Source organism: Indicator indicator, chromosome 4 (assembly GCF_027791375.1).
Source record: "Indicator indicator isolate 239-I01 chromosome 4, UM_Iind_1.1, whole genome shotgun sequence".
In the NCBI taxonomy this organism is placed as follows: domain Eukaryota; kingdom Metazoa; phylum Chordata; class Aves; order Piciformes; family Indicatoridae; genus Indicator; species Indicator indicator.
Window position 1 is genome coordinate 2,824,491 of NC_072013.1, and position 24,962 is coordinate 2,849,452.

The 24,962-nt window shown below is 40.9% G+C and overlaps 1 protein-coding gene across 1 annotated transcript; it reads left to right on the forward strand.

Annotated features, from left to right (window-relative positions):
• Window positions 1–4,314: 4,314 nt before the first annotated feature.
• GTF2A1 (general transcription factor IIA subunit 1) lies at window positions 4,315–24,962 on the forward strand. Its single transcript, XM_054400080.1, has 9 exons — window positions 4,315–4,344; window positions 12,586–12,687; window positions 14,383–14,587; window positions 16,883–16,947; window positions 18,231–18,306; window positions 19,777–19,910; window positions 20,754–21,071; window positions 22,355–22,444; window positions 24,345–24,962. The coding sequence occupies exons 1-9, from the start codon at window positions 4,315–4,317 to the stop codon at window positions 24,450–24,452; spliced, it is 1,128 nt and encodes a 375-aa protein (XP_054256055.1). The 3' UTR covers window positions 24,453–24,962.

The following is a 24,962-nucleotide window of genomic DNA, read 5'->3' on the forward strand; positions in this document are numbered from 1 at the left end:
TGCCTTGGAATAAGGACCATGCAAGTTATTTCATTCTATTTCTACCTTGCTTAACGTTTCTCTGGGGGAAATCTGATGCTGAAGGCAAGAGGGATATGTTTTATGGACTTCTGTTTCCAGCTACTAGATCGCGGTGAGCAGGCTCTTAGCAGGAAAATATGTCTCTTTCATGTGTGCACTCTCTATCTAAATATATGTAATACCTTTTATTTAAAGAATGTTTCTACAATACTTGAAAATCATCTGAAATTAACATCACGTAAGCTTCATTATGTGTCAACGTCTCTGACTTCTGAGGGCTGGCTGCATTCAGAAAGCTTTAGTATGATGTGCCTGTTGTTTATTTCTGCCTAGGTCCAAGCTTTTGGATTGCAGCTTGGGCCACTTATTATTTTTTAAAGCTCTGTAGGGATACTTGGGGGGAAAAAATCAAACCCACATTATCTCAAATTTTATTTAAGGTATTTAATCTTTGGTACAGTCAGTGGAAGCAGTGAGAGTGAGAAAAACTCGCAATATGCAAGCTAACTTCAAGCAGCTTTTTCCTCTGTTAACGCTTTCCAGACTGAGTTGGTTCTGTGTATGTTTCTGTTTCATCCTTTTAACACATGCTGTTGCAATTTAAAGTTAAATGTGTATCTCCTCATTCTTCTGGAAAACTGTAATTTTAGAGATTGGGTCAGAAAATTTACTTTCTTGACTTGACAGTAATACTATGTTGCCACAGCATTCTGAAAAGTGTTCAGTGGCTTAGCTTGTTTTTAAGGGAAGAGTGTAATACACCGGGTGAAAATTGTGTGCTGTCGTTATGTTCACAGTGGGAGAACAACTACAATAGCAGATTGGTAATGTGGACAAGACTCATGATGACAGATCTGAAAGGTGTGCTAAAGGTAAGCCTCATTCTGTCATCTATGTTACCTCCTGCAATGCAGTTACAAACAATTTTGGTTTTCCTTGCTTATCCACCACCCTGTCAGGAGGTGGTGGGGTGAAGAGTAGTAGGTGGGAACCAGTTGACAGGACCACAACAAGGTTTTCTGTTTTAAGAACTAAGAAATTATAAACCACTGTGTCAGCAACACCTCATACTCTGTGCTTTGCTTTATGATCAGAAATGTTTTCAAAGAAAAGTGAAGGCACACTCATGGTGACACAGTACTATTTTTCCTGGGTGTAGATAAGACACACTCATGGTCTGCTTTTGAGAGGCAAAAGAGTAGCTTCAGATTACTAACTTTTTGTTACCATTTTCACATTAACTAAAGCCCCTCCGTTAAAAAAAAAAGGAAAAAAACCCCAACAAAACACAAAAACACATAAAACCTGAAGATCACAACTAAAATTTAATAGGTTTTGGCACAGCACCAAGATTTTGTAGTTCTTATTTTCAGCTGAATTGCTAGTCAGTTGTTTTCATCCTCAGTCACAGGTACTTAGCACCTTTGAGTTTCTAGATTCAGGTGTGCCCCATCTCTCCCCTCATTAGCAAATACTTGTACATAACTTACCCTTTGCAGAATATTTTCTTGAAAGATGTGCTATGAAGAACAATGCATTAGTAGTTGCCAAGAACTTTAGAACTGAAATGCAATCAACCCAAAAATCATACTGAAGAAAATTTATTTCTTACTTCCCCCCCGAAAAACTTCCTACTCACAAGTGTAAAAGTCTCTCCTCTAAAAGATGCATTTTTCTGATGGACAACAAAGGAGTTGAACTAACAGCATCACCACATCTTGGAACCTTTATATTAACTTAGCAAGAAGCAGTAATTCACTTGCTCTGCTGAGGAGAACAGTTAATGCTGTTATGCAGCTTATGCCTACTGATGTTATCCAGATTATCAGTGTTATTACTGCATTATACATAAATATGTATATTTTTCCAGTCTAATAAAATCCTAAATGAAGTGGAATCACATCAACACAGCAAGCAGCTGTGATGCTGGGCAAAACCAAGGTGAACGGACTCCAGCAAGTGGCTAATTCACTTGCTCTCCTCAAGCAGCAGCTGAATTAGAAGGGCCATTAGTCTGATTCAAGGGGGCATTTCTCATGAGGGTTCGATCTTGTGCACAACAATAATCTTTAGAGGCACTCAGGGTGTTTGCAGTGCTGCGCTGCAACTTGATATTGGTGCCTGAGAAACTGGGATAGGGCTATGCACACAGGTCTTACCTTTTGCAAAGACAGTCTGCTGAACTACAGAAAAGAGCATGACATCAGACTGAGCCATTACTCCCATCAGGCCCACCTTTAGTTGTCTGAGGGGTTTTTTGGTGGTTTTTTTGGGGGGGCTTTTTTTTGTTTTGTTTTTAATTATTCATCATGCCACTCCAAAAAACAGCAAGGTGGTTTCCAGGGAAGGAAACTGTAGCTATCCAGTTCAGCAGTTTCACTTCATAGTGAAGTATAAACTATCTACAAGGGATTGCTAACTTCTTATTGGAGGCATTGGAAGTCAATCAGTCCCCAGAGTTCACTCAGACCATGAATGGTTATGGCTTTTGAGCGAGCAGACACTCTTTAGTTCCATTGGCCAAGATAATGCCTGTGGAAAACTCCAGTGAAAATGTGCAGTTTAACAGTTGAGAACACTGAAACTTTGTAATTCATGCTATTTTTCATCTGGGGCTCCAGCAGTATACACCATCATCAGATGGCCCACTGTAAACCAGTTATGTCCCTATACAAAAACTGCACTCCAGAAAGGCTGTGTTCATTACTGTAGAAATTAACTACTTAAGAAGAATGGGATGGGAAGGTCTTCTGTACCCACTAAGGAACCTTTTCCCATCAAACTTACTAGTCAAGAGTTCCTGGACTTGTTACTTGGGCTAGTTAAAAGGCAGAACATCAGCATATGGTAACATAACAAACATACTCTGCAGTACAGTACTTCGTTGAAGAGATTTATCTTGCTATGCCTTGTGTATGCCGAGTCAGAATTCAGTATTATTTTTCACTGATGCTTGAGTAGGACTTACACAGGCAACTTGCCAGCAGAGATTCAAGGGATGAGCTGAGTTTCTTAGTTATGCTAAGTGAAAGTGGAGTGGTTAATTTTAATGGAAAAATACTCATGGTTTAGATTTTCCTGTATTATGTACCTTTCCAGGTTTGCTGTAAGAAAGGATAAAGAATGGAAGAGAAGGCAATAAAGCAGGGAAAACTTGAATTAAGCCAGGTGGCATAGCTCTGACAACTTCCTGCACAGCCAGGAGATCCTATTGCCAGCAATTGTCAGGAACTTCTAAAAGCTGCAATTTCACGTATTGCCGAGGAGCTGTATGTTACTGTAGCAGGACCCTGATGGAGGACAGCAGTGTTTCTTACATTTTGCTGCTTCCCTTTCTCTTCTGGATCAGCTTTGGACTCAAGTTAACAGTCTAGGTGGTGGCACAGAGCCCACACGTGTTCTGGGACCTACAGCAGCGACCCCTTGGCCCATGAGGCCTTTGTTTAACCACCCGTAAGAGAAGGCACCAGTGTTTACTGGGCTCGGCAGGGCCCAAGAGACCCCCCCACCCCACCCCTTCTTGGAGACCAGGAAGAACCATTTCTGCTCGCTGAAGTAGGCTGATGGAGTTTTCGATTGGCATGGAACAAGCAGATCCCGAGGGCTGAGCTGAGGTGCGTTAATGTTGCCAAGAGCTTGGGGCTGATCGTGACCAGCTGCACGGACAGCTCGGTCCCAGCTGTCTCCGCCGCATAGGCTGCCGCGACCGCCTGCGATCCCGTGTTCCGACCTCGTCCCGCCGCCCAGCGCGGGCACGAGGACAGCCTGGCGCCGACGGGCCTAGGAGGCCCCCACATATACCCGCCTCGCGGGCGCCGTGACGTCAGGCGCCGCCAGCCAGGAATACGCAGAAACTTCCGCCTCGATAGGCCGGGCCGTGTTGGAGTCAGTCATCCAACCTTGCGCAGCTACTTCCGCCTCAGTAGGTGTCATGGCGGCGGGGCGGGCGCTTCACGTGACAGCGTCCGACCCGGGGCGATCTCGCGCACGACTCTCGCGGTGCCTCGCAGCTCCCCCCCGCCCGTGTCCCCCTCTCGCCCTGGCCGCTCGCGCAGCTGCTCGGCTCTTGCTATATAAAGGGGCGAAGCGGGCAGAGCGGGCGGCTGGCGGCGGCGGCTGCAGCCCCAAGGCCGGCGAGCGAGGCCGGGCCAGGCCGCGGGGCTGCCCGTGAGCCGGGGCGGGACGCGCGGGCTCTGGGGGGACGCAGCCGGGCAGGTTTATTGTTTTAGGGGCGACTTCCCCCCCCCCTTTCTTCCCCCCCCGTGGTTGGGGGCGTCCCGGGGGGCTCGGGACATGGCGAGCTCGACTAACACAAACCCCGTGGTAAGGACCGGGTCGGGGGGCGAGGGGGGCCCCGGGGGCAGCGCGGGTGGAGGGGGCTGGCGGGGCCCGCCGCCCCCTCCCCCGCACTCCCTTTCCCTCCCGCCGCCCGCCTTGAGCGGTCCCGGCCCCCTCCCCCTGGCGGGAAGGAGAGGCACGGGGCGCAGGGCAGCCTCACCCCCGCGGCGGGGAGCCAACTTGCGGCGCCCGGCGCCGACCGCCTCGGCGGCGGGAAGAGAGCGGAGCCGGGGGTGGCGGGGGAGTGGGGCGGTGGGAGAGGGGGCGCGGGGCGGCGGCCAGAGGAGCCCCGCGGGGTGGCTAGGGCCGCGCTGCCGCTGGCGGGCTAGGTGCCCGCTGGGAAGGGGAGGGCTGGTGGGGAGGGGGTGCTGCCGCCCGGGGAAGGGGCGAGAGCCGGAGCGAGCGAAGGGGGAGTGCGGGCGCTGCCGCCTGCCCCGCCGCCGTCCCGGGGCGAGGGGAAGCAGCGCCCGAGTTTCGGTTTTGTGGTGTCGGTGGTAGAGAAGCCTGGCTGGGCTCCCGTGAAGCCATTTTACATTGCTTTATAAGAAGGAGACGATGGTTGAAAAGCACTTATCCCTGCTCAGCCGAATCGGCTACGCCGGGCGAAAGCCCTCAACTTCTCTCCGGATAGCAGCAAGGCAGCGTTTATTTTGAAAACAAAGGGAGAAAACGAAAAAAAAAAAAAAAAAGAAACCAAACCCCCCAAAAAACGAGAGAAAAAAAAAAAAGACAAACCATCCTTCTACCCCCGTTCCCTTCTCGTGCTTTCTGCACCTTGGCGGGTGGCTCGTTGCTGCAGTTGTACTCACAGGGGTTTGCAACAAGCAGTCACACAAACCTGCGCAGCCATCGAGCCCCCCACGGCCGCCGCTCTCTTCTCAGGTCCTTTCCCCCTTGCGCGCCCCCCGGCCGCGACCCCCGCCCCGAAGCGCTGGAGGAGACAAACCCGGCGTCCCGGCGGCGGGCTCGGCCCCCTTGTTTGTGGCTCTGAGATCCATCATGGCTTCCCTCTGCCTTTCTGCCTCCCTGCTCCTTGTGTTCCTCCTCCCTGTGGCTGCCCTGTTTATATAGAGCTATTGCCGCTCTCTAATATAGACTCTGCTAGGATGGGAAGGTGCTTTCCAGCCCCACGTCACCGCCTCTCCATTTAAACACCACATCAGCCTTTAAATAGGGAGCGAGCCGCGGAGCGCGGGCTGGGAGGTGCATGCGTCCGTGGCGGAGGCTGGGAGACAGGCGGCTTGTCTCTCGGATCCTGACCGGGCTTTCGTCCGGTTCCTTTTTTGTCCGGTTTCCTTTCCGTCCGCGCTGCTTGTCCCCGTCGCCACCGACCTGCGGAGCGGTGGTGCTTTCTGCTGGCGGGGGTGTCTCCTAGCCGATGCAGTTGGATTTTTCATTGCATTTACGCGTTGCACAGTTTTTATCCTCTTCTACATTTCAAACGGTTTAACTTTTTTTAATTTTTTTTTTTTTGTGCCCAGCTACAGCTAGTGCACGGTTCTGTGCATCTGTAAGCTCTTTGAAGTAGCTTCTCTGCTGGATGGGGAAAATAAGAGTTTTAAACGATTCTTACCCAGTATATCAAGGAGTGATGTAGTACTTTATGGCACTTTGCCATGGTCTAACTACAGATGTTGCCCTAGAAGTAATGTTAATATTAAAGTTTTATCTATGGGTCATGGGCCACAGATAGTAGTGATTTTTGTGTGTTCCTGGTGGCTGAAGTGTAAAATTATTTTAGTGTAGTAAAAGGTACAGGCAGAACAAAGGTTTTAGATGTCTCACTAATATTTGGTGTAATTACGATATTTAGTAGTCTACAGAACGCTGCAGAAAAAAATGCAAATTATCCTGGCTTTGATATTTTGTCAGGTTTTGTATTAGAAGATTTTAGGAAAGTCATCATCCATTACATACTGGGCAGTCGCTCCATAAGGATGCATATGGAATGCGTGTGATCTGAATCTCTTAGTTCTCTGGTTATAAACTTGTGGCTTTATTTTCTGATTGCAAGAATACGATCTGTTTCTATATAGTAAATTAGAGGCTTTGCTTCTTTTTTCTGGGTTTTTTGGTTGTGTTTTTTTTTTTTAACCAGGTTAGTACCAAATAGCAAAATACATATATAAATCTCTAGACTACTTGTAAATATCTTTTATTCAACAGTTTACTAACACTTGCTTTCTCTTGATTCAGTTTCTGTACTGGCCTAACTTCTGTAAAGTTCTCTTGGAAGGTGTCTGGGTTTGAACATTACATTTGGAATAGCAAAAGCTGTCTTAAAATGAGCTTGCTTAAAGCAAGTATGCTATAGGCTAATTTTCAGTTAAGTAGTAAAACCTTGCAATAATACATGGTCAACTTTGTCAAATTCAAGTCTCATTCAATAGCAAGGATTGTGATGCTTACCCTAGGGTTACTCAACATGAATAGGAACATTTTGAAATACTGCAACCAGATGATAACTTTAGACTTTGAGCTTAATGTGTACAACAGCATCATATCAGCATGTGTTTGAATCTGAATTGCTAGAAATCTGTTCTTCCTAGTAAAGGAAAAACGAAAGATGTTAACAGTTATATGCAGCATAAGATTTTGTAGGTGATAAAGGTAATCTTTTGTAAAAGTCCACCAAAACACTAAAAAACCTCAAGTTCTAATGCTTATAATGTAGATTATATGTGTTACTTCTTTTTACACGCATCTTTGATGTAACCATGACCAAAACTATTTACCTTTACTCTAGCTGTCATACAGCCAGCTTCCAGTTGTAACTCCACAGATGGGAGAAAGATAGTGACATTTTGGGGATAACTGCAGAATTAACAAAGATGCAGTTTTTGTACCTTTGAAACTGAAGGAATGTAGGAAGTGCAAGCCCCCAAAGGCATGGGGCATTTCTTAAAATAGCATCCTGGTTGCTCCTCAGATTTGGAGTGTGTGCATGTGCGTGGCAGTTGAGTTTCTTTGCAAGATACATAGAGAAAGTGAAATTATAAATGTTTCCTTATGTTCCTGGAGGGGAAGTACTAGATTCCAAATCTTCTCTATGTTTGTGGTTGTATCTAATAAACCAGGAATTTTAATTGTTGTCTTTATAGTGTTTGGAATAGTGTTTATTGAAGAGTGATTTGAGTGTTTTGCTCTTAAAAGCACTTGAAGTTTACAGCAATGTACTCCTTATGAGTGAGGCACTTTAATATAAACCAGATGAAAGCATGGTTATTTTAACAGCAATCTTTAAAATTGCCATTTTGTTCCCATTGCTTTCTCTGAATGCAGAAATTTATTGGAAAGCTTAACTCACTTGCTATCCCATCTATAGACCTGGTCAGTAATTGTATTCTCATGTTTATTTTTTGAGTAAGTGGTGTATGAAAATAACTTTGTCATTCAATTCTAGCCTTAGATGGTTTGTATAAACAGCGTGAGCATCATATAAACAATGCTTAAAGCCAACACTGAGTGTATATCTAAAACAATAACACCGTGCTTCCTTTTAAAGACCAAGGCTTTAAGGCTGTTTTGTAGTTTTACTGGATTTGCCTTAGTTGAGGTAGAGAAAGAGCATTTTGTGATATTCTTAAAAATTCCACTGTGGATGGCTCTTGAAGGTGTTGCTGCTTGCTCCGTGGAAGGCATTGCATCCACTTGGGCTGAATGTGCAGTATCAGTGTTCACAAGAGAATGTTTTCAACTGGACAGGATTTTTCTGACTGTAGGTAAGATCAGACATGCTGTTCATTGTAAGTGTGCAGATACCTTGTTCTTTCTAAAAGTCCTACAGCCGTGGGTGTCCTACAGCCGTGGGTGTGCCATACATTAAGATATGATTAGACCAGAACAGTGTCCAAAATTTTTGGCCTACCTTCAGATTTGGCTTATGCAGAGGGATGTATATGCCTACAAAGTGCTTGTGGGTTGTGTAACCTGCATTGCTGTAGGCTTATGTGCCCCTCTGTGGTGCTGTTGTCTTTGGGAGGGGGCATTCTGCTTACTTCGGCTGTTGGAAGTTGCACAGAAGAACACTATGTCAATGGCAGAGGTGAACATCTATGCTCTTAACCTGCCTTTCTGCTCTTTTGACAAATCAAAAATCAGATCCTGATGAAAATTTTTTTCCCCTTGCTTCTAAATGTTGGTATTTTTTCTAGGGCTTTATAGACTGAAGAGGCTTTGTGAGTAGACCTTACAGAAATGCCTGACTGTGGAGACACAATAAGGCAACTGCTGAGGGACATTATTAGGGACTGTTTGTGTAAAATCTGCTTTATTAGAAAAATGGACCTAGCAGACTATCTGAGAGGAAGATTTAAGGTGAAAACTCAAGTTTCTATACTTCAGGAATTTTGATTGTAACTTCAGACATACAGGTAGCTCTCTTGACTAAGTAAAATAACTGCTTGAGGTTAAGCACGTGTATTTGTAGAATGTGGTTTTGGCATTAAGAAACAGATGCTTCTAAATACAGGAAGGAACAATACACAGAATATGTGCTAGTTGAATTGTATAAGCTTTATACAATTTGCTTAATTATAGAAATAATAGAACTTACTGATACTAAGTAGAACATCTTTTGCCATCTGCTGTGAATTGTATCTAAGTGGAAAAATAATCCTATTAATGATGCTTGGTATTTCTTAGTCACTATGAAGATTTAAAATTAGTGCTCAAGAGTAGTCCGTCTTTGAAAAGTCTGTTTCAAATGTTTCTATAACCACGTTTGTTTTTTTTTAATGTTTGGATACACAAGCATGCAGTGTTGTTTTCAAAGAACAAATGTGCAAGTAGTCTTTTGGAGAGGTTTTGGATGTAGGTGCTGTAAATGTAATTTTCAAGGGTGGCAAATGTACCTCATTACTTGAGGCCAGAAATTACTTTTTTTGAGAGACAAGTAACAAATGGATGAATTCTAGTCTTCATCTACTTGATTTGCATCAGTATGTTTTAAATGTGAAAAGTAAAATGTAAAAAACCACCAACCCAAAATACCCAAGGGTGCTGATAGCATACTGTTTGCCAAAATATTGACATGTAGTAGTCAATAACACATAATGGTGTGCTGGGTTTTGTTGGCACTTTTTTGCTTTTATTTTCTTCTTTTTGTTGTTGTTTGGGGGTTTTTGTAAAAAAAGTGCTTGAGTATGCCCCTATGTGGAGTTTATTTTGAACACTAGGGATGATTTACTAAGCAATCATCAAACTGCTTAGTTGTTAGTTCCAGGCTTGCAAATAGATTCTTTGTAATATCAATTAATTTCTTTTTTTTTTTTTTTTGTTTTTGTTCGTGTTTAGGGTTTTGGTGGGGGGTTTTTTGTCATTGTTGTGGGGTTTTTATTTGTTTTGATTTGGGTTTTTGTTTGGGTTTTGTTTGAGCTTTTTAACATTTAAAAGCAAAGATATTCAATTTCCTTTTGTGGTGGTGGTGTTTTTTTTTTTTTCTTTCCTGGTCTAGTAAATCATGTGCTGCTATTCCCCCTTTGTTATTCCTTAACATAGGCATAACAATTCTGTAATGTGTGCAATACAATCTTTAGCATATCTGTAACAGATTTAACACTGCTGGGGTGCATTAAGCAACTGGTGTGCCAAAAACCCACTGCATGAGTCCAGAACGATTGTTTTGTAGATATACAACATACCTGATGTGGCATTTAGGATTTATTGCCTAAGGATATTATGGAATGGGGTAAATGAAGATGTCAGCTTTACAGAAAGTTGTACGTACTTTACTTCAGTTTAGAAATGGTCCTCTTCATCCCAAGGAACAGACTTGGTCACTGAAATATATAGGCTTCACAGTCTACATCCTGATCAGTCCTAATTTAGAGCTCATCATGCTACCTTGCAATTAGAGAGCACAGGTAATTAAACCCAACCAAAATAGTATTGAGGTTCATGTGTATGTAGAGAGGTCCCAGCTTTACTGTTTAAAACATACAGCAGTACAACTACCCTGTCCTCCTATGAATTAAATCTTGTGTTTTGACTGATAGAGCTAAGTATTTTCATTATATTTTTTAAATTGTACCTGCATTTTAAAATTCACAAAATGGTTGACATTGAAAGGATCCTCTGAAGGTTGTCTTGCAACTTGTCTGCACGAGCAGGGCCACCTAGAGCCAGTTGCCCAGGACCGTGTCCCGATGGCTTTTGAGTATCTCCAGGGATGGGGACTACACAACTTCCTTTTCCACCCTAAAGTCAATTGACAGTTTAGACATGAAATCAATGTAATAGAATAGTAATGGGTTTTTAGTATTTCCCCCTTAAAAATGTCTAATGTAAAACCAGAAGTGCTAATTGAAGACAGAAGCCTGTCTAGCCTAATATCCTGTCTTCAGTGTTTTCTGTAAACAGATGTGTAAGGAAGATCAGGGATTCATAGGAATGCTTCCAGGGAATTTTTTGAGCCCTCATAATTTTTCAGCTTGAGATCATTCTGAGCCATATTTGATGCTTGTTAATCTAGCAAGCAGTAACAGGTTTCTTTTCTCTATGTTTAACAATATACTTCCAGACTTTTAATGTTCTTTGACATGAACATTGCTCACCAAGCCACTTTCCATTATTTAGATACCTGAAGTCATGGCTCACTGGGGAGGTCCCAAGGGACTAGAGGGTAGCAAATGTAACACCTATCTGGAAAAAACGAAGGATCCAGGAAACTGTAGACCTGTCAGTCTGACCTCAGTACCAGGGAAGGTCATGGAGCAGGTCATCTCAAGCACTATTACACACCGTATAGAGAACAAGCAGGGGATCAGGCCCAGTCAGCATGGGTTTATGAAGGGCAGGTCCTGCCTGACCAACCTGATCTCCTTCTATGATGAGATGACCTGACTGTTGGATGAGGGAAAGGCTGTGGATATTTTCTACCTAGACTTTTGAAAAGCCTTTGACACTGTTTCCCACAAACTGGCTGCTCGTGGCTTGGATGAGCACAGGCTCTGCTGGATAAAGCACTGGCTGGGTGAACAGGCCCAAAGAGTAGTGGTCAGTGGAGTTAAATCCAGCTGGCAGCCAGTTACAAGTGGTAGTCCTCAGGGCTCAGTGTTGGGACCACTTCTGTTTAACATCTTTATTGATAACCTTGAAGATACAGAGTGTGTCATCAGTAAGTTTGCAGATGACACCAAGTTAGGTGGTAGTGCACCAGGGGAGGGAGGCTCTACAGAGGAACTTGGACAGATTGGATCAGGGGCCAACATTAACAGGATGAGCTTCCACAAGGCCAAATGCCAGGTCCTGCACTTCGGTCACAGCAACCCCAAGCCATGCTACAGGCTTAGGGAAGTGTGAGGGGAAAGCTATGTAGCAGAAAGGGGGGTGTTCTAATCAACAAGCAGCTGAATATGAGCAAGTAGTGTGCCCAGGTGGCCAAGAAAGCCAATGGCATCCTGTCTTGTATTAGAAATGCTGTGTCCAGCAGGAGTAGGGAAGTGAGTTGTCCCCTTGTACTCGGCTCTGGTGAGGCCACGCCTCTGTGAAGTGTGTTCAGTTTTGTGTACCTCAATACATGAGAGACGTTGAGGTGATGGAGCGAGTGCAGAGGAGGCCAACAAGCTGGTGAAGGGCCTGGAGAATAAATCTGAGGAAGAGTGACTGAAAGAGCTGGGGCTATTTAGTTTGAAAAAGACAAAGCTGTGATTGGGTAGGTTTAGGCTGGACATTAGGAGAAAGTTTTCCATGGAAAGAATGGTCAGGCACTGGAATGGGCTCCCCAGGGAAGTGGTTGAGTCACCAGCCCTGTATGTGTTTAAAGATCGTTTGGATATGATGCTTAGGGATGTGGTTTAAGTGTGAACCTTGTAGGGTAGGGTTATCGGTTGGACTTGGTGATCCTGAGGGTCTTTTACAACCTGAATGTTCTGTGATTTTGCACACATCCAAATATTTTTCATATGCAGTATGTACAGTGGCAAAGGGGAACATGTACTGAATGTAAAACAACCTCCTTCTCTGTGTTGTGAATTGTACTCCTTATGGCTTGAAAACTTTTGTACCATAGTTATGTCACAAAAGATAGCAAACACTCCCTTTTTCACCTCATTTGAGCTGTCCTTGCTGATTTATACCTCCCTGGGTTTTTTAGTTACTTGGAAATATGCAGTGTATTCTTGTAACGCACTACTCAGAGGGTTTTTTTGGGGAGGAAATGATAGGTTAAAATGATAAATGTCTTTCAAAAAAAGGCTGACTAGTTTGTTGTGTTTTTTTCCACAGCCTAAATTGTACAGGTCTGTAATTGAAGATGTCATCAATGATGTCAGAGAAGTTTTTCTGGATGAAGGAGTGGATGAACAAGTTCTTATGGAACTCAAAACAGTAAGTTGCAACAGGTTTAATAGACCAATACAGCAGCTGGTTTTTTTGATCTGCTTACTGTTGTATACAGTAAAAATGCTAAATTTTTAGTTAGCTAAGCACTGTATTAATCTGTGTTTCTGTAGACCCATATAATTTCAATTGCATTTGCTGTATGGAGAGATCTGCTCACCTTCTTTACTTTCTCTAATCTGGCGTGTCAATCTTGACATAAATTAAGAGCAGGCATCCAAATTCATAGTGTTATTTTGGTAACTGAAGCTGTCTTTAAAAAACAAATGGAAAAATATTTATTTTAGAGGCAGACAGTTCTTAAGGTTTCTCTGCAGGAAAAATAAAATGCTCTCTCTACCTCATTTTTGTCTCTCTGAAGAAAAGGAGTTCCATCATCAGATGAATCGTCAGATTTTTGCATGTATCATTTATGGTTTGCAGAGGTATTGATTTTGCACCAATTGCAAAGTTGCACTGTGTGCATTGCCTTTTTCTTGAAGTTCTTGAATTCAGAACTGATTTACATACAGTGGGGTTGAACTGTTACCAAGGTTCCAAAAGAATGGTGGGTTATTTGACCTGAGCTGTAATGGGTCTCCTATGGCTTTATTCAAATTCTTCCTGAATGAAAGAAGCCCTTCAAAAGGAAAGAGGAAAGGCAGGGAAAAACAAAACAGGAAAAAAAAAAAAGGAAAAAAAATAACCTGAAAGGAAACAGGAAAAGTGGGTGTCTGCTTATCTCAACTCTTGCACAAGGACTTCTTCAGAAAACAGGACATTTTGCACTCTCAGTATTCTAAGTGTTAATAAATGGGTGGAGTGAGAAAGGAATTGCGGAGTTTATCTAGACAGAAAGTCTTTTTCCACTAAACCATGACCTGCCTCATTGGGTGAGTGCTACAAGAAAAGCACTGTGGTGTTTGTCTCACAGACACATCTGCAAACGATGTCAGAAAAGATTGAATGTGAAAAGGGGCAAGAAAGAAAATGAAGTATTGAAGAGGAAGGCTATGGGGAGCACTAAGTGGAACTTAGAACTGGGAGTCCTGGATACCTGTTATCTTTTTTAGCTCTTGGTGTGTCGCAGAATACTTAAGATGCTGTCTTTGTTCAAGAGCTACTTTTCTTTTTTTGCGTCTATGGCTTTTCTTTGGAGATATTTCAGCTGACATCAAGAACTGAAGGGGTGGAGAAGCTGTGTAAATGTACAGAGGAATTATCTTAGGTATACTGATAGTTTCTGTTGAAGTGTGTTGTGAGGCAGTAGTCTTCAAGCAACTTTTATTGAGGAGTTCCAAGTAGAAATGGCTGGAGGAAAGCTGTAATAAAGAATTATTTTTGTGATTAAAGGCATGAGAAAGAAGGAAAATATAGAGAAGTGGAAACTCGAAAGCTGATTTAAAGTTACCAGTTATTTCTTCATGCTTCTGTTAGAATTGAGCCTTACATACTTGGAAAATAGAACGTTAAAGCTTAAGCTTAGACTCAGTTCTTTAAGGCATATTTAATTCTTCTTCTGAAAATGTTACCTTTGTGGAGTTACCTATTCAGTCTGTGTCTTCCTAAGGTTTTTTTGGGTGAAGTACACTGTACAAGATGAACAGTGAAAACAAATTCAATTTTGGAGTACTGTCTTTATATTGTTACAAATGTTACTGAGTAAAATTCATACACGGATTTCTTTTTCCTTTTCCAAACTAGCTGTGGGAGAACAAGCTGATGCAGTCCAAGGCTGTAGATGGTTTCCATTCAGAAGAGCAGCAGCTTTTGTTGCAGGTGCAACAGCAGCAGCAGCAGCAACAACAGCAGCATCATCACCACCACCATCACACACAACCTCAGCCACAGCAGACTGTGCAGCAACAGTCTCAGCCACAACAAGTCCTTATCCCAGCATCTCAGCAAGGTGAGACATGCTGTCTAATCTCTCTGGCAAAAAACCTCAAGTTAGACCAACTCCTTAGCCTATTCTAAATCTAGAGTGGGATGTTTATCTGATGGATAACTTTGTGTCCATGTTAAACTGTGTCTCTGCTTGCTTCTGTTTAATGGGTCAAAAGAGCTGTTTTGGTAGAAAGTGCCATGATATTTGTGTTAGTCATATTCAGAAGATTTTGAAATGACTGAATTCTTCTCATAGTCTTCTACTATGTAACTTATGTTTCAGAATACATGACTTTTTCAGATTTTATTAAAAATTCATGACTCTGTAATTTCAAGCCAATATGCAGTCAGTAGGTAGTAACATCATTAGGAGCAAATTAAAAAAAATACTGTTATTTAGCATATGTGGATGCTAGGATGTGAAAAATACTTGTATAACAGTCTGAGTATATACAGGAGGTGATTTTTCATGTTACAGGAAGTTTCAAGCAAAAAGCATAATGGCTGGGTATTTTTGTAGTCTTCAAAGAATGAACGTTCTGTAGTTGTGGATGTCCAAAGTATATTTTAGCTGTCTATAACAGTTTGCTTCTTGTGATTATTGCCTTGTGTATTCTTCATTAATAATTTAAAGGAAACATTTTCACCAGTTACAATTTTATTTGAAAACTAAGATAAATACTAATGGATTCTGTTGTATGTATGCCATTTAAACAAATCTGCTGCCTGTTAAATGCTCAAGTTGAGTTTTTAATGTGCTGTTAAGATGATGGCATGTTTATATCTGGTAGTCTTTTTCTCAGATTTTCTGGATCAGAATGTATGTTGTTATAGGCACAAAAGATAGCTGTGAGTTGATTTTTTTTTTTTTTTCCCCCTTCACTTTCCACAATAAAACCCCAAAACACCCTGCAAAAATCCAACTGCCATATATTCAAAACAAAAGAACTAGTATGACAAGAACTCACTGGGTGTTGTGTTTTGTTTTGTTTATTATATTACTTGGTATTTTGTCTGGACATAACCAGTTTCAACCATTGTGATAAAATTCAGTTTGAGATTATGACCCCTAAATACAAGTGGCTTCAAATGATCTGGGTGACTCAGGTTAAGTGACTATCAGCAGAGCCTGGAAAGTCTACTCACCAAAGCCTGTAGTGGCTTCTTAGCTGAACAGCTGTAGCACTGCTGACTGGCTTTCCCTCTGCCAATATGAGTTCCATGTCTTTCCCTTTGTGTCTCATGGTGGAATGCTGTGTATAGTAGTACACTGATGTAAAACTGAGGTACTGTTGCCTAGTGTTGTGGCTTGTGACCAAATGACAGTGTGACGGCTGAATGAAATTGGGGTATCAAAGCACTTTAAACACAGTGTTATGAATTACTTGACTTCTCTGTTCCATGGGGGTGATGTTGCTAAGTCTGAGAGAGAGATCAGAATGATCAGCATGGTGATTCCTGCTGTTCTCTGTATGGTCTTGGCAGGTTTCCTTGGGCTCTTTTGCCCTCTCTAGGTTCCCTGAAAGCGTGAGAGATGACCTCAGATTATGCTGCAAGGTTGTGGGGTTTCCCTCCCCAGAATCTTTCGCAGAAACTCAATTATCCTTAAGTGTCAATGGTTATAGGATTGGATGTAGAATACCTTGTCAATGATTAGTTTTTTCAAATGGCTTTGTCATTTTCCAGTTTGCTGTCAGTGATACTAGCACTGGTAACCTGCTAGTTCCATAGACTTGGACACTTCTGCAATTCTAGGTGATCAACAGGTTGTTTTCATAGTTCAGTTACTTCTTTCAGCACAGCAAAACCATTCTTTTGTTTGGGACAAGTGATTGATCATACTTCATCTACTCATGTTGCTGTGATAGAAAGACAGTGAAGATCATGACCACATACTAACAGCTACACTAACTAGACTGAACACAAACTAACTGCTCCATCCTGTTAACATACTCCTCATCTTGCAAGAATTGCTGCCTAAGTCTATCTTGAGTTAACCACTGTCACTTGATGTTGTCAGAGAATTTGGATACAAAACATCAACTGTATCAACATTTTATTAATACCTTTACCTGGGGTCAGAGTAGGTAACTGAAGCCTTTGAAATAAGATATGTAAAGCTGAAAAAGCCATACTGCCTCTCAGAGCTGCTGTTGTGTGTTGTTTTGAGAACAGAACTTAACAAGACCAGCGACTGCTCAGTAGTTTGCTAAAAAGCTCAGTTGATGTGTGGGTGATTTTTCTAAGTTATTCTGGCCTGCATGTTATTTTGAGCAGACTGCATAGTTTTTATGAAATGGTATTTTTTTGTTTCTAGCACCACAGCAGCAGGTTATTGTGCCAGATTCCAAGCTGATACCGCACATGAATGCATCAGGCATGGTAAGAAAAGCAGTTTATACATGCATCACTGTCATTATGGAAGTTGCTTTGATTAAATAGTAAACACAATTCTAGCGTTAGTCATCAGATGCTTAAAAGTAGTTTAGGACACTCTGGTAAAGCTGTCTGCCATCTTTGAGCTTTGTTGCTGTGCTGACAATCTAGGAACAGTAATTCAGGACTTCAGTTTGATAACAAATGGAGGACTTACCTTGATCCTCTTCTTTAAATGTGTTCAACCAAAACTCTTTTGAAGCAGAAATTGGAGTACTGCTGTTACAAGTCTGCATGTTGATGTGCTCATCATATACCATCACAACATTGTTAACTGATGCAAACATGCTGTATTTGCTAGATGCAGGAAAAAACATTAACTACTCTGAAACTTAAATGTACCAAACGAGAGATTATTTAGCAATTCACATTGATCTGTTCTGGTCACATTAATGTGATTCGCTATTTTTGTAATGGCATTTAAAACTGAGTCTGGTCATTTAGCCTTTTCTTGCAGTTTTTATCTTGAGAGATTATTTTTGGATCACTTAGTTTGCTTTTAAATGCACTGGCTTGCTTAAAAAAGGAGGGAAAAAAGCTTGCCACACAATGAGAACAGCTAATACAAGTTAAATATGTGCATTAAATCCAGAATTCGTTACATTCTTACCACTTCTATGGTAGAAAGCACATGAAACAAATTTCATGATGAATCAAAGCTGCAGCAGCTTGCTTAGCCTTTGCTTCCAACTTTACTATAGAAAAAAACCTGAACTTCATTACTCAAATAACATGATTTACCCAGAGGCCAAGAGCACATTGACATCTACCTTTTTCTTACAGTTCAATACAGTTTGTTACTTCCCAAGTCCAACAGTTGAACTTCTTTTTCTTGCTGAGTTAGATCTTGTTGATGAGTATTGCAAAACTGAGTATGCCAATTCTTCTAAAGCTATGCTAGTGTCAAACATGTAGATGGACTGTATAGAATCATAAAATCATTCAGGTTGGAAAAGACCCCTGGGGTTAAGTCCAACTATTGACCCTGCTCTACAAAGTTTACCCCTAAACCAAATCCCCAAGCACCACATCTAAATGACCTGTAAACACATCCAATTTTTATATGCAGTGTAATGTACAATTGATTAATGCCTGCATTTCCAGTAGCTGCAGAAACTTACGTGCAAACATTGTAAATGGCAGTGAAAAGTTACATATTTTCAGGCAGTATGTTCTGAGATGAAACACTGTCAATAATGTCTGGTTAAAAAGTTTTTCTTGTATCTCAGAGTGCTGCAGCCACTGCAGCTACATTGGCTCTCCCTGCTGGAGTTACTCCTGTTCAGCAGATACTTACAAATTCAGGTAAGTGTTTTAGGACTGAGGTTAAATAATGGTGTTGAGAGTGCTTGGGAGGGAGACGTTCTGGGGTTTGCTTTCTGCTATATATTGTTAAAAAGCAGAACTTCAGAATTCATCCTTACAAGGTAGTGCAATCTCTTCACTAGTCTTAATAAACCTTGTGGTTCTGACCTAACAGTGATGTCACAGGTTAGATTTCTTGCAAATTTTTGTGACTTTTTAAAGAAGCATATGAAACAAGAAGACAGGTGTTGGTATCTCTCACCTTTGCCTATTTCTGAACTCAGTAATGTGTGATCTGAGCACAGAGAATAGACTGGTTATAAAAGAGCAAGATCACTTCATCTGTGACTTCAGAACGAGAACTATTTTAAGGTTTCTCCTACCTGCTGAGCACATGAAGTGGAATTTTAAATTTTGCTAGTAACGTGAATTTTATTTTAGATTTGTCATTTTTAAATACTGCCATGCTGTGTATGTAGAGTAGCCAGTTGGGGGTTGGTCTCTTCTTCCAGGCAACCAGCAGCAGAACAAGGGGACAGCCTCAAACTGTGCCAGGGGAGGTCTAGGCTGGATGTTAGGAGGAAGTTCTTCACAGAGAGAGTGATTGCCCATTGGAATGTGCTGCCCAGCAAGGTGGTGGAGTCATCATCCCTGGAGATGTTCAAGAGAAGCCTGGATGAGGCACTTAGTGCCATAGTCTAGTTGATTGGATAGGGCTAGGTGATAGGTTGGACTGGATGATCTTGGAGGTCTCTTCCAACCTGGCTGATTCTAAGATTGGATTCTAAGATTGGATTCTAAGATTAGAGTATAATTAAATCTTACTTTTTGAATAGCATACCTGATCCTTCACATACTTTTGTATTATGTTGATTTTTATAAGCTTGATTTTGTCAGGTCTGTTCCACCTGAACAGTAAAAGAAGATCTCAAAACACTCATTTTCTTCTGGTTTTGACAGAGTAACTCATCTGGTCTGTTCAGAATCACCTGGGAGTTAACCTTCCTGCTTTAGCCATTTGAATGTTTAGTGGATATAGAGTTGAAATAAAATTTATATGTGTTGCTGTTAGAAAAAAATTCAAATCTTTCCAACGTCAAATACCTTATTTTGGTATATGTTCATTTGTCTTTCTGTCTGTAAAATCTATCCTTAAAACAAGAGGTATGTTCATAAATAGAAGCTAATGTTTAAAATACTGTGCTGTGTTAAGGGATGAGACTTTGGCTTGCATTTGCAAATTTGGGTTTGGGTTGTATGCCTCACAACTGTATTTAGATGGTAAACGGCCCCGTTAGTTTTTTCTGATGCAGCTGCTCTAGCACAGTGTCTTTTCAGTGGCAAAAGTGAAACATAAATGCCCTTCTTCAGTAGTCATTAGTGTTCTTCCAGGAAAAAAAGCTTCCAAACTAAGGTAATTTAAAAAGTGAATTTCTACATTTGGTTAACTTGATACTTATTTTATTACAGGCCAGATCCTCCAAGTAGTTAGAACTGCAAATGGAGCTCAGTATATCATTCAACCACAGCAGCCAGTTGTTCTACAGCAGCAGGTCATACCACAAATGCAGCCTGGTGGAGTACAAGCACCTGTTATACAGCAGGTAAAGAAAAAGTTGTGAATAGGCACACCTGAAAACAAAAAAAAAAAAGCCAACATCGTAGTAATTTCTGAAGAGGCTTATAATTTTTGAGACAATTGGAAAAGAACACAGAGTCAGAAATGGTATATTGAGAATAAATACTTAAGTGTGTTTTTTAAGACTGAAAAAATTTAAATGGAATTTTTCTTCTTGCAGTTTAAAATTTCTTCCACGTATCCCCTGATGACAGTTATGTTATGTGCATAATCCTAGTATTTGTGCCTTTAGCAGTGTTTTTATTGGTTAAAATGATTTTATGTCACATAACATACAGAAGAAAATACCTAAAACAAACACATACAACCTCCTTGGTTACTTTAGTAGTGAACACAGTTTAACAAGAGTTTTTGTTCAGCTGCAGGATCAACTGTGTGTCCAGACTGTGTAGGCATTGAACATAGCGTTTCATCAGAGTTCTGCAGTTTAATCATGAGTAACAATTTGTAGAGAGTTTTAAAGTTAAGGGTATTACAGAGAAGGTTTAAAAGTAATCTTTTTACTTGAATTTAAACATTCCTCTGCTGTGCTTGAAACTCAGATGTGGCAATAGTGCTAGCATTTGAGACTGGAAAGAGTAGTTTTTCTTAGATTTAGCAATGCAAAACGCAGAAAATAAACATTGAGTAGTGAGAGAACGTATGTTATTGAAGATTAAATTGTGTATCTTGTATAGGTGGAATATTTGTGACTAGCTTCTCTAATTAGTGCAAGTCAGATTGATGTGTTTTAGTTGTTTTCTGTAAGTGATGTGGTAGCTTATTATGTTAGCAGCAATAATATGTACTTGCAATGGTATTCCATTAGGTTTTGGCTCCTATCCCTGGAGGGATTTCCCAGCAGACAGGAGTGATTATTCAGCCTCAGCAGATCCTGTTTACAGGAAATAAAACGCAAGTCATACCTACAACAGTGGCTGCCCCTACACCAGCACAAGCACAGATTCCTGCAGCTGGTCAGCAGCAACCACAACAGCAGGCACAACCACAGGCACCGCTCGTTCTCCAAGTTGATGGAGCAGGAGATACCTCATCTGAAGAAGAGGAAGATGAGGAGGAAGACTATGATGATGATGAAGAGGAAGACAAAGAAAAAGATGGGGGTGAAGATGGCCAAGTTGAAGAGGTAAAATGAACATCATTTCAGAAGACTGAAGCATGTTGTGGAGTTTTTTTTCCACAATATTTGAAAGAAAATGAGTATGCTTCAATAATGCTATATTCTGATAATTTTGAGACTATAGATTGTGCTTCAGGTTCCTTGTTTCCTATATTGAAGTTATGGAAACTGTGTACTAGTAAAGCATCTTGAAATGCAGCTGAGGAAGGTGGGGGGCACAGCACAGTTGTCATGAATGCCCCTTTAAAAACTTTAGCAATCATATTAATGATATGAAGAGGCCAGCCATGAAATTATGAAACCTTCATAAGCAAAGAGAAATAGTGAACTTGACTTGGGACTGAGTGCATACCAAAGCAAGGTGTTAGGAAGATTGACAAAAAGGAAAGCATTTGTTTAGTTCACTGAGGCAATCTACATAAAACTACAGAAAACTTGTTTTGCATTGATTCAGGATTGATTTAGCTTCTAAGATGTTAATTTACATGAGCTTAAAAAAAGGAAACAAAAATAATTTCTGGTGGAACAGAGTGTTAGCTAAAAGAGTTTAAAAAAAAATATTTTTCAGGGACTGGAGAAATTATTTTGTGTCTGTGCAAGATCATCTTACAGCATCTGTTTCCCCTCTTGTAAAAACTCGATGCGTAAAAACTGTTGCTGTTTGTGGTGCATCAAACATGAATCATTTGTGGAATTTTCTATTTTTAATGGCACGTAGGGTGTGACTAACATCACCTTTCCACTGCTTAGATGCTTTAGAAAATTGAAAATCTTTGTAATGATAGGGTTTTTTTATAAAGATGGATTGCAACCAGAGGAAGTTCTTTACCATGAGGGTAATTGAACACTGGAACAGGTTGCCCAGGGAGGTAGCTGAGGCTGCATCCATGGAGGTATTCAAAGTCAGGCTCAAGAGGGCTTTGAGCAACCTGATCTAATGGAGGATGTCCCTGCTCACTGCAGGGGAGTTAGACTAGCTGACCTCTGGAGCTCCCTTCCAGTCCAAACCATTCTATGATTAAAGAAGCAGGAATGGTTGTGGTGATAAAAGGCTGTAGTGCCCAGAATCCGTCCTGGACACTGAAATTCCGGACTACAACCAATAAAGGACATCTTGTCAGGATGGAGGGCAGGAGGGAAGTGTGTGTCTGTCAGCCCTCTGCTGGAAAGCCTAATACTCCCCTTACATTATGGATCTGTAGTTCATAGACAAGATTGTAGCCTTATGTGAGTAATCATGGTAACATCTCTCATCTCACAATGTAACTTTTTGCATGTGTTTCTTTCAGGAGCCTCTTAACAGTGAAGATGATGTGAGTGATGAGGAAGGACAAGAACTGTTTGATACAGAAAATGTCGTTGTGTGCCAGTATGATAAGGTAATCTCTACAGAACAGGATCCAATGATTGTACTTTCTTTGTTCTTACCAAGTCATAACTTTTAAATGTTATCTTTGTGATTGTTTAGTACAGGTAGATCTGTAAAGATTATAATGTGAACGGTAACACAAGAATTAGCTATTTTTTATTTATAAAAAAGGTTTCTGTGGCACATTTGTACTAAACTTGGGCACGAGTAAAGCTCTTTTTCTTTGTTGTGTCTTTTTGTGACCTTTACTAAAAGGTCAGACCTCTGGTCTCAGGATAAGTGGACTATTGTGAGTAAGTTCCTGACTTCTTCATGAAGTAGGACTTGACAATATAGTATCTAAAACAGCCTCAGTGCTGCACATTGTTTACTCAGTAGGCACAGGATAACTGAAGTCTTCCGATACTTAACTATTTCTTGTCTGTGCATCTTCTCCAATCTCCTTCACCACAGTGGTCAACCTGCTTCCTGTAGTCAGGTAGTATTTGCTTGGGAATGGGCATAAAATATTTCATGAAGAGAGTATGAGTAAAAGTTGCTTTATTCTTAGTCTTATCTTGTATCAACAAGAAAATAACCTGAAAGTCCATTATGCCACAGGCTTCCATAATATGGAATCCCCAGAAAGCAAGAATAGAGTGAGTGTTGTCTTTTTATTTATTTTTTTGTCCTAGTATTTCTTGGGTTGTTGCAAATACCTGAACTTATCTTCCATCTCAATCTTACAAATTTCTTTTAAACAAAGCCTTAACAGGGCCAGTTGAAGCTGGGAAGACCAGCTTCACACCATCATCCCCAATACTGGAGAGGTTACTTTTATCACTTGACCCTTTACAATGAGAGTTGGAGTGTAAATCACATGCAGTGACTCACCATTGAGGAGAATTTGTGGAATGTTAAGGCTCGTATATATATTCCACATCAACCTTTGTACATTCTGTATCAACATTTGGTACCATAGAGGTTTTTAGACTGAAAATCTTAAAAATAGTTTGCCTGCCTTTTAACCAAAATTTAACTTAGAGAAACCTGGAGGCAAACTGCAGTATTGGAAGTAGAAAGTTAAATAGGCCTGCTGTCTATCTATGCATAACACAATCAAACTAGTTTTCATGCAGAATGGAATTTAGACAAGAGGTGCAATTAATAAAGCTTACGTTTGACCCTTTCAGGGATGGTTTAAAATGGTAGTCTTCTGTTAACAGAGGTTGAAATGGGGATTTCTGTCTTTCAAGTGGAGTTAAAGAATCATAGAAACATCCAGGTTGGAAAAGACCCTCGGGATCACTAAGCCCAACCGATAACAACTCTACAAGGTTCACCCCTAAACCATATCCCTAAGCACCACATCCAAACAACCTTTAAATACATCCAGGGTTGGTGACTCAACCCCCTCCCTGGGCAGCCCATTCCAATGCCTGACCACTCTTTCCACAAAAAACATTTTCCTAATGTCCAGCCTAAACCTACCCAGTCGCAGCTTGAGGCCGTTCCTTCTTGTTCTGTCACTTATTACTTGTGAGAAGAGACCAGCACTAGCTTTGTGGCTGTCATAATCAAAGACATTTTAATCAAATTACATCTGATACATTTAATCAGACAGATGTATCTCTCTTCCCCCTTTCTAACAACCTCTGAAAATGTGCTGTGTGCTTTGGATTTTAGAATATTGCTGTGCTTGCATGGTTTTGTGACAGTTGCTGTCCCTCCTTTAAAAGATGAAAACTGCTATATGTGTACTTTGTTTTGGATAACTAAATGCAGAATGGATGATCAAAATATTTACAGTAATCTGGTAATGTATGTCTAATAGTTATTTTGGTTTTTTCTTGCCCTTAAAATTTACTTATGGGTTACTACACATTTCTGATGCAGAGTAATATTAGTTCAACTTTTTAATCTGTTTTTAGATTCATAGAAGTAAAAACAAATGGAAATTTCATCTCAAAGATGGCATCATGAATCTTAACGGAAGAGATTATGTATTTTCCAAAGCCATTGGGGATGCAGAATGGTGAAGTTTTAAAAGACGAAACAAAAAAAACTCCCTGTAAAAGGAAAAAAAAAATCAAAAGCAGGAAAGGTTGAGACTTGGACGTATACTCCAATCAAAACGTGTATCTGCACACCAGAAATAAACAGTAAACAAATATATTGGAACAAAGATAAAATGTGGCAACAAGACACTACTTCAGATGAGCAAGCCATGGACTGTAGCAGCTATAGCATTGTCTGGGGGCTGGTTTTGTGTGTTAGGAATACCTTAATTATCAATTAAACATACAGGTACCTACAGCTGGTATTTAGCATGTAAGGCTTTGTTCCCCCTCTCCCCTTCTTCCCTTAAGATTTTAAAAAAAAACTTCTTCCACTGATTGAAGGAACTCTTCCCTTTGATAGATTATTAATCTGAAAATGCTTATTGTGTGTACAAATCTTTGCTTTGAACACTTCCTTTGGGTAGTGAGGATGGTCAGAATGTTACTTAAACTGCGTGCAGGCTTTGTACAGAAGGGTAAGAATTAAGG